The 9,626-nt window shown below is 41.1% G+C and overlaps 1 protein-coding gene across 1 annotated transcript; it reads right to left on the bottom strand.

Annotated features, from left to right (window-relative positions):
• Nucleotides 1-719: 719 nt before the first annotated feature.
• On the bottom strand, nucleotides 720-4,079 carry LOC107280842 (uncharacterized). The gene is made up of 4 exons (XM_015782192.1): nucleotides 3,948-4,079; nucleotides 2,362-3,764; nucleotides 1,986-2,103; nucleotides 720-1,892 (listed from the first exon to the last, which is right to left on the bottom strand). The coding sequence occupies exons 1-4, from the start codon at nucleotides 4,077-4,079 to the stop codon at nucleotides 720-722; spliced, it is 2,826 nt and encodes a 941-aa protein (XP_015637678.1).
• Nucleotides 4,080-9,626: the final 5,547 nt, after the last annotated feature.

Below are 9,626 nucleotides of genomic sequence, written 5' to 3'. Positions count from 1 at the left end.
GGATCGGTTTTGGCGGCGTCGGTGGCAGGAGAAATTTTGGCAGCCTGGCGGCGTCGGTGAAATTTTCGCCGGGACTTAGAAAATTTCGCCTAGCCGCCCACCCCTTATAGCGGCACATCGCGTGTGGGTGACCTAGGCTTATCCCATGCGGGCGGCTTAAGTGGCCCGCACGGGAAGAAAAAATACACAATTTTTTTTAAAAAAAAACCATGGGATTGTATCGGTTATTATAATTCAGGGTTTAGGGTTTATTATATTAATTATATTTCATTTTAATTCATATAGCAAAATTAAATACCTATTAGTTAATAAGTCCTTTTTTTAAAAAAAATCATAATTTTCATGGGATTGTATATTATGTTTGCTATAGCAAAATGCAATATAGTTAATTATTTTTTATATTCCCATCTAAATTATAGTTAATTAATAAGTATAATTATTAATATCATGGTAAAAAATAAATTAATAATAGTTTGGATTAATTAAACCACGAATTATTCAAAATACAAAAATAGATTAACAAAGAATTAAAACAGACATGAATTGTATTCGCATCTAATTATTCATCGATATGATTAATATGAATAAAATACTGGACCATAAAATAAATTCAAAACGACATATAGTACGGATAAACATGGATACCCCATCTCATTCGCAAAATAAGTTTCATCCAGTAATCGTTTACAAAATAGGTATTACACAGGATCGACATCTCACTAATGTTTGACAATTTTGGAAACACCATCCTTCCGCGCGGACGAAAACAAATCTTCATCAAGGCTTGTCTCAACTTCCTTGATCCGGTTAGGAAAATCTGTGAACAAAGGGACGTCGTCGTATTGGTTGTAATCTGACGCGTCTTCAATGCTATCAATGCCTACAATGTTTTGCTTTCCCGGTACAGCAATGGCCATCTTATCGTCGGAAGGGTCACTGACATAGAAAACATGAGCAACACGCTCAGCAAGAACCCACGGATTATCCTTGTGTCCTAGCTTACTACGATCCACAACCGTCAGGCCGTAGTCATCGATGAATACGTTTGTTGTGTCTCTGACCCATTGGCATCGTAGCACCAGGATCTGTATGTTAAGGCCATAGTCCAGCTCCCAAATGTCTTGTATGATCCCGTAGTAAGACTTCTTCTCACCTGATGTGTCAAACGCCTCAACCCGAACTCCGCTGTTCTGAGCTGCGCTTTTCCTGTCCTTGAACATTGTGTAAAATCTATTTCCGCTGATGTCGTACCCTTGCCATGAGATCACAAGGCTAGTTGGGCCATTTGCTAGCCTGCACAAAGTTTTTTCCTCCAGCGAAACACCCAACGGCAGATCTTTCTCCTTCAACCATTCAGGAAATTTCTGTTTCTGTTCTTTACAAATCCAAATGTCCGTTATTCTAGGGTTGCGGGCTCTTATCTCGTTCATGTGTTCCTGAATGTACGGCTCGACGATGGCGAGCTGTTGCAAAATACTGCTATGTGCTTCCGCTACATCTTTGAAGTCCTCATCGTAGAACCTTTTCTTGCCTACGATCCCCGTCCCAGCTAACCGGCCCTCGTGTAAAGGGAGGGTCACACCGATGGGTTCGGCGTCCTTCATGTAATCTATGCAGCATTCAACCACCTCCTTAGTTGTGTACCCCTCTATCATTGATCCTTCTGGATGAGCTCGGTTACGGACATACCCTTTCAGCACGGACATGTACCTCTTGTACGCCCACATCTGGTTTAGGTATAGTTGACCAATCTCGATAATCTGAGGTACGATGTGGACAATAAGATGCTCCATCATGTTGAAGTAAGCTGGGGGGAAAAACATCTCAAGCTGGCACGCTGTCTCGATTGCAAAAGATTGAAGGGGGCCTAACTCTTCAGGATCAAAATCATTCTATGATACTCGATTGAAAAAGTAGCACAACTTTGTTATCACTAACCGAGTGTGAACTGGCTTGACCGCTCTTATGGCAATTGGTAGGAAGACTGTTAACATCTTGTGACAATCATGAGCATTGTACCCAGAGATGGTCAAATCTTTCAAAGATACAAGTTTTCTGACGTTCGCTGAGAAACCGGTCGGGACTTTCACACTATGCAAGCATCTACATAAAGATTTTTTCTCGTCAGGTGTTAGTGAGTAGCAAGCCGGAGGAATTTCGATCTTCCCATTTGGCAGCTCTTTGGGGTGAAGCCCACGCCTTATGTCCAAATTGACGAGGTCGGTCCGGGACTTCAACCCATCTTTCGTCTTACTCGGGATGTCCAGTAAAGTGCCAATGGTGCTATCAAACACATTCTTCTCAAGGTGCATTACGTCGATGGCATGCCGAACCTCCAGGTATTTTCAGTAATCAAGATACCTGAAAAAAATTGAGTTCTTCTTGAAGGGCTGGTTACTTTCGTCTAAAGGTGCATCAGTTGTGTCCTGATCCGTACGTTTCTTCCTCTTGACGGGCTTCTTCTTTGGCTTGCCGAACACAACCTTAATGTTCTTTGTCAACTCGAAGATAGACCGACCTGTACGTGTTTCAGGAGCTAGAAAGTTCCCTACTGTATTGTCGAATAATCTGGCCTTCGCACGCCACCTATGCCTCTGAGGTAAGAACTGACGATGACGCATGTAAAAACCCTTGGTTAATGAGGTGAGGTACTTGTACGATGTCTTGTCGATACATATGAGGCATCCGAACTTCCCCTTAAACTGGCCCGAGAGCGAAAAGTTTGCCAGTAAGTCGTTGATCATAATGAATATGATGGCATGCAGAGTGAAATGTTCCCTACGGTACTCGTCCCACATTCGTAACCCTTCCTCCCACAGTTCTTGCATGTCCTCCATCAATGGTTCGAGAAACACATCTACGTTAATCCCAGGTTGTCTTGGACCTTGTATAAGGATAGACAAAAGAATGTACTTTCGCTTCTGGCAAATCCATGTAGGCAAGTTGTACATTGTTAGAAGAACTGGCCAGGTGCTGTGTGTGCTGCTTAGGTCACCGAACGGGTTCATTCCGTCCGTGCTCAATGCAAACTTGACATTTCTCGGGTCCTTTGCAAATTCCGGGTGTAGTGCGTCAAAGTTTTTCCACTGTCGAGCATCGGCGGGGTGTTGGATCTTACCGTCAATTTTCCTACCCTCTTGGTGCCATCTCATCAACTCGGCGTCGTCTCGGTTGGAATATAGCCGCTTCAGGCGATCTTTAACTGGCAGGTACCACATCACCATCCTAGCAATCTTTTTGTTCTCATCCACCGGTGCATCATCTTTGTCGACCACCTCTCCATCGGTGGCTCCGTTGTCCATCTTGTACCGACTCGTCCCACATGTTGGGCAAGAGTCTAAATCCGCGAATTCCTTGCGGTACAGTAGGCAATGATTTTCACATGCATGGATCTTCTGAACACCTAGAGACAATGGACATATCAATTTCTTCACTTCATATGTGTTCGTCGGTAGCAGGTTCGGCTTAGGAAGCATAACTCTCAAAAGATCCATCAAATCATTGAAGCTCGTGTCCGACCATCCATGTCTGGCCTTCAATCTGAGAAGTTCGAGCACCGAGCGTAGGACCGAATAGTCCTTGTCGCATCCTTTGGCTTCGTCGTACAGAAGCTCCTTCGCTGCTTTTTCCAACGCTTCCCAATTGTCCAACCCTCGTCTTGTACCAGTTAGGACCTCTGGTTCAAAGTGCCGCAACATATCTTCCAGATCAAAATCAATACCTTCATTCTCTATACCTGAGCCACCGTATTCCGGGATGTTTCCCTAAGACATGTCTTCAATTATAAAATTTTCTGCATTATCAAAACAGAAATCATCTAACTCTTCGTTACGACCACCGACTTCCCCATGAAAAGTCCATATCTCGTATCCTTTCTTAAATCCTCATTCTACGATGTGCGACAATACTTCATTCGGATCTTGCAGCAAGATCTCGTTCTTACATACTTTGCATGGGCAAAAAATGCTCCTCAAATTCTCCCTCGCAGCATGTGCCTTTGCGAGGTCAACAAATTTGCCTGCTTCCTTCAAGAACGTTGGATGAGCTCTTTTTGTGTTGTACATCCATGTCCGATCCATGACCTACAATAAAGCTTGCCATTAATACATCCATGTCCGATCCATGACCTACAATAAAGCTTGCCATTAATACATCCATGCCCGATTCAAACACGAATGTATTTAAATTAGAGGGAACTAAATCACGTAGTAATTTAAAGTTGAACGGACTATTTAAACAGCCCCACAGCAATTTTAAGCATTAATAGAATACTGTCTATCCATTTCTAAAAAAATGAAAATATTCGTCCTTTTTCATCCGAATGAAAATAAACTTAATAGAGGCAACCCAAAGTTTCAATGTAGGTGCTAATTACTTTTATAAACATGTAAAAGATTGCAATATGTATTTGCTAAAAAAAATAAAAAAAAAAGGTGCCTACACTATTCCATTTATAAAACTACAAGTTTCTTCGTATTCCACCAATGAAAACTGAAAAAAATAGAAGCAAATGAAGGAGGAGAACGAGCTCTACACCTTTTATATGGAACCCAATCAAAGATTTGAGGTCGAAAACCTTCCTTCTTAATTTGTGGATGTTTAGGAGAGAGAAAACGCCGGGCATGCATGGCAACGGTCGGGCTGGGGGCTTATATGCCCCCCGACCATCGCAAGTGGTCGCCTACTGTGGGCCGCACGGGATAATCTGCCCGACCCCGGCATTCGTTTGGTTCCAGGCGGAGCCACTTATGGCCCGCCTGGAACCAAAATGAGCCGCCGTCTAGCATAATCACATCTGTACTAGTGAATGGGTAGCCCCGTCCTCTAGTGGTGACGACAAGAGCGGTAACGGGCACCCAGGAGCAACCCTTGGTGAGCTCATCCAATAGGAGTTGCGATCACACTTCGGCGAACGTCGGAAATAGTTTCTGCATGGTGAAAACGGATTGCAAATGTGCAAATTTTTCATTAAAACCTCAAATAGAAGCAAGAGTGAGGGTGCATTAGCCGACAGGTTTGGCGACACATGTCCTAGATTGGCAGCCATGGACTTTAGACGGTGGCAATAGTCGGTAACGGACAAATCACCTTGGTAAAAGTTGTAGAACTCGGCTTTGGGATTAAGAGCGTGAGTTTCGCTATTGCCAAGGAACTGATGTTCAAGGCTGCACCACACAAGTCGAGCCATGGTGGTGTGCGTCATGACAGACTCCAGCAAGTTGGTGGAGATCGTGCCGTACAACTAGAAGAGGACGACGCTATCCCTGCACATCCAGTCAGAGCAATCCGGCCGATAGATGTAGGTGAGGACGTGGTCAGCGAGGGTGTACCTGTCGAGGGTGACGAGGAGAAGCCCACGCCACCTAGTGTAGTTCCCAGAGATGATGTCCAGGGTGATGGGCACGACGGCCTTGTTGTTCAGAACAGCGACTGCCTATGCATGGAGGTTGGTCGGGGTGTCATTGTCAAGGTCGACATGGTAGAAGTGCTCCGCAGTCGGGGTCATTCGTGTGGGAACCGCTGCCGCCGGGGAGGAAACTACCATGAGACGGAGGAGGCGATTGCGTGTTCCAGCCCAAGTAAGGCCAACCATGCATGGGGAGAGGCCCGGCGAACGTCTGGAACAGAGACGGTTGTGGCGGTGCAGTAGATCCACCAAGGGCAGCAGTAGGGCCACCGAAGTAACGAGCGGGGGTAAAGAGGGTTGCGAGCTCCAGTGGCATGGACAGTGAAGGTCCCGTCGTACGATCAGGTAGCATCGGCAAGGATGGAGGGACTTGAGTGGTGCCAGTGGCGATGGTGGAGGAGAGCCTAGAAGAAGTGGTGGCCACCAACGTAGACGAGATCATTGCCGGAGAAGTGGAGACAACCGTCATCAAGGCAGTTGAAGAGACCAGCGGCGAAGACATGGGTAGCAACACCTTGTCGTTGAAGGCGATGAGTACGCCTTCCTTGTGGCGTTGGAGGCCATCGTGGCCGCTGAGTCGGCAATGTTGGTGGCCGTAGACAGATTCGCGTCATAGCGGGTGGAAAGTTGGAACGCCTTGCGCATGGCGTCGGCAACGGCGATGGAGGTAGCATCGACTGCAGCCACATGGGTGAGAGAATCATTGGCCATGGCGTGGGGAAGAGAGTGGCGCGGCACGTGGCAGAGAATGGCAGACGTACGGCAGAGGAGTTAGGGTTAAGGTTTATGGCGGAAGTAGATATTGTTTGATTCCATACGGCGGAGGAGTTAGGGTTAGGGTTTATGGCGGAAGTAGATATTGTTTGATTCCATGAAAGTATATAAGAGTCAATGCGATAATTAGATTAATAACGAAATCGAGTACATATAAAGATGGTTCATCCTTATCTATCTATCTATCTATCTATTATATACTAAAAGTCCATTAAACTTCCTATAAACGCTCTCAAGCCGCTACATGGGACTCCTAAAAATGCTCGTACGCCGCCACGTGGCATTCTAATATATTAGAAACATCTAGCTCTAGATTTTCATTTAAATGGTGGGCCCATTATTTTAGACCATTAGATTGTATCACACTCTAATAAATCGATGGACCCACTACTTTTAACTATTAGATTAATCTTTAAAAAAAATCAAAACCACATAATCATCTCTCTCCTCAACCCCGTTAGCCCATATATGGCGGAAATCCTGTTCGGCAATCGATCGCCCTAGGGATGGATCATCGATCGATCCCCTCCACCCTCCCTCCCTCCACCCCTCCACCTGGTTTCCCTTTTTAGCACCGCATTACTTTCCTATTTTAGTAAATTTATACACCTAAAGTTTATACACCTCAAGTTTACACATCTAAAGTTTAGAGACCTAAAGTTTATACACCTCAAGTTTACACATCTAAAGTTTAGAGACCAAAACTTTATAAGTCAAAAGTTTATATATCCGATTCAAATTTGAATTTGAATTCAAATTTTTTTTATATATAGTATTCCTATTCATCTAAAGTTTATACACCTAAAGTTTATAAGTCAAAAGTTTATATACCCGTTTCAAATTTGAATTTGAATTATATCTTATTCAAATTTGAATTTGAATTCAAATATTTTCTATATATAGTATTTCTATACATCTAAAGTTTATACACCTAAAGTTTATAGATACAAAGTTTATATACCCGATTCAAATTTAAATTTGAATTATATCTGATTCCAATTTGAATTTGAATTCAAATATTTTCTATATATAGTATTTCTATACATCTAAAGTTTATACACCTAAAGTTTATAGACCCAAAGTTTATATACCCGATTCAAATTTGAATTTGAATTCAAATTTTTTTTATATATAGTATTTCTATACGTAAATTTTTCTAACTTTTGTTTTTTAAAAAATTTGTGTGGTGTACTGTAGTACAAAGAGAAGAAGGGGAGGAGGAAGGGGGAGAAGAGGGAGGAGTATAGGGGGAGGCGGGGCAAACCGATCGATGGGCGATCGATCACTCATTAGCGCCCCCCCCCCCCCCCATATATGGTACGGTATATATGATCCTCCACCTCTACCGGTGGCCCCAAGAGAAAAAATCAAAGAAAAAAACATGTACGTACGAAAATATGTACAAATATTCACGGGAAAAAAAGAAGATGTACGTACATATGCATCTACCATCGAAAAAACAAACGATCCATATGGCTATTTAAAACAAGGGACATCTATGTTATCTATAATAAAAGAAAAAAAATAACACCACTATTAACAATACTTTAATTAAAAATTTCACACGAAATATCATGCCTTTTCTCATCAAATAGTGGTAACAATTACTCACATACATATACAAACAACTACATCTACTTCTTCCACATGTGAACCCAATAAATATAGAGTAAATTCCATGTTTATCCCTAAAACCTCACTCAATCCCTTTTATACTTCTGAAATTTATCCGATCCCTTCTTTACTCCTGAAATTTCAACTTGATCCCTTCCATGTCTCTACCGTTACATTTTCCTTCATTTCACTATTACGATTAGTTGCAAATGTCTTTTTTGCCCTTGATGTTTTAGTTTTGAATATAAACTTGAAAAACGATTGAAAATTTTGTTTGAGTACACGGTACGTGCATTTTATGAAACTAATGAGACTAAATAATTATTGACAAATTTTGAAAATAAAATAAATGTAATAAATCAAAATATATATTTGAAATATTTAAAAAGGACAGTGGATTTTTTTTATCGGGAACATTCATAAAAAAAATTATTATGAGCATTGGTAGTCCTATCTTTGTATAATGCTCCTCATTTTTTATGACTTTTTAAAAAATAAATACATATATTTCTTATTTCATTATCTAAAAGTAAATTTTGTGATAAATAATGCATCGTACAAAAAACTCATAAATATAATAGTCTCATGTGACAAACTTTTACATTTTTAATAATGTATTCCATCCGTCCCATAATATAAGGGATTTTGAGTTTTTGCTTGCATTATTTGACCACTCGTCTTATTTAAAAAATTTTGGAATTATTATTTTTTTTGACTTACTTTATTATCCAAAGTACTTTAAGCACAACTTTTCATTTTTTATATTTGCACAAATTTTTTTAATAAGACGAGTGGTCAAACAATACAGACAAAAACTTAAAATCCCTTATATTATGGGACGGAGGGAGTAGTTCATAAATTTCTATGCTACTATTTATCATATCACAAATTTTATACTTAAAATAAGACTTGTATAAAATAAAATAGAAAATAGAAAAATATCAATAGTTAGTAAATTTAACCAATGGAGGAAAATTTTGCTTCTTACTATACACTTAAATTGAAACGACTATTGCAATAACCATTGCATAATAATTGCCTTGGATAATTAGAACAACTCTAATAGGATAGAAAAATTATCTAAGCAATGACAAAAAGAAAATTTATGAAACAAATTGTTCTTTTGAAGCATGGCATGCAGATGTTACCCACTTAATATTATGCTTCTATAAGTATCTCATATACAACTTACGATAGATGCCCATGCATTTGCTTGGACTATCTTTCTAGTTATATTAATAAAAAACGAGTACATATAAAGATGGTGCATCTTTATCTTTACAACTGACTTATAGAAAAATAAATCGGGAGATAATAAGGGAAACCGACTCATTACAAATGTGTCTCTAACACCACCGCCCGAGTGCGTCGTGGCGGAGGAAGGGGATAGAGTGTGGCGTCACGGCAGACGAAGGCAGGCAATGCGGGGCGACACGGCATAGAGGTACATTTTTACAGTCGCCGGCATGGGGGGGGGGGGGGGGGGACGCAAGCGGCAGGGCTGGCGATGGGAGCAAGTGGCATGGCGGACGAAATTAAAGGGCCGACGCGGCGGCGTTGGTTGGCGGAGGAATCGGGTGTCAGAGATGTGCGTCCCATCGCCTACCTCAGGATAAAATAGGCCCTCGCTAATGATATTTACTCTGTTAAACAGCTTTTAATCTACACCACCCATGAATTTTAATATCTGTGCGTCTTTTTCTCTGAGGAGCAAAGAAGCACTACTCATGATGAATTTGAGGTTAAGAATTAATTTACACGTCGGTTAATACTATTTTCAATATATATATGCATAAATTTTTTTCTAGATTTTTTTTAACATTTGTTAATT

The sequence above is a fragment of the Oryza sativa genome, chromosome 1, assembly GCF_034140825.1.
Source record: "Oryza sativa Japonica Group chromosome 1, ASM3414082v1".
Taxonomy (NCBI): domain Eukaryota; kingdom Viridiplantae; phylum Streptophyta; class Magnoliopsida; order Poales; family Poaceae; genus Oryza; species Oryza sativa.
The sequence above is the reverse complement of the archived record's forward strand: the minus strand, read 5'-3'. Positions and strand labels throughout refer to the sequence as shown.

What these genes read in the sequence shown, in the direction of transcription:
- LOC107280842 (XM_015782192.1), bottom strand. Translation starts at nt 4,079, where the DNA reads ATGGATCGGACATGGATGTACAACACAAAAAGAGCTCATCCAACGTTC. An exon ending in GCATTTTTTGCCCATGCAAA is followed by an intron (nt 3,765 to 3,947) that starts GTATGTAAGAAC and finishes GACATGTCTTAG; the next exon opens with GGAAACATCCCGGAATACGG. An exon ending in AAGAACTCAATTTTTTTCAG is followed by an intron (nt 2,104 to 2,361) that starts GTATCTTGATTA and finishes ATCTTTATGTAG; the next exon opens with ATGCTTGCATAGTGTGAAAG.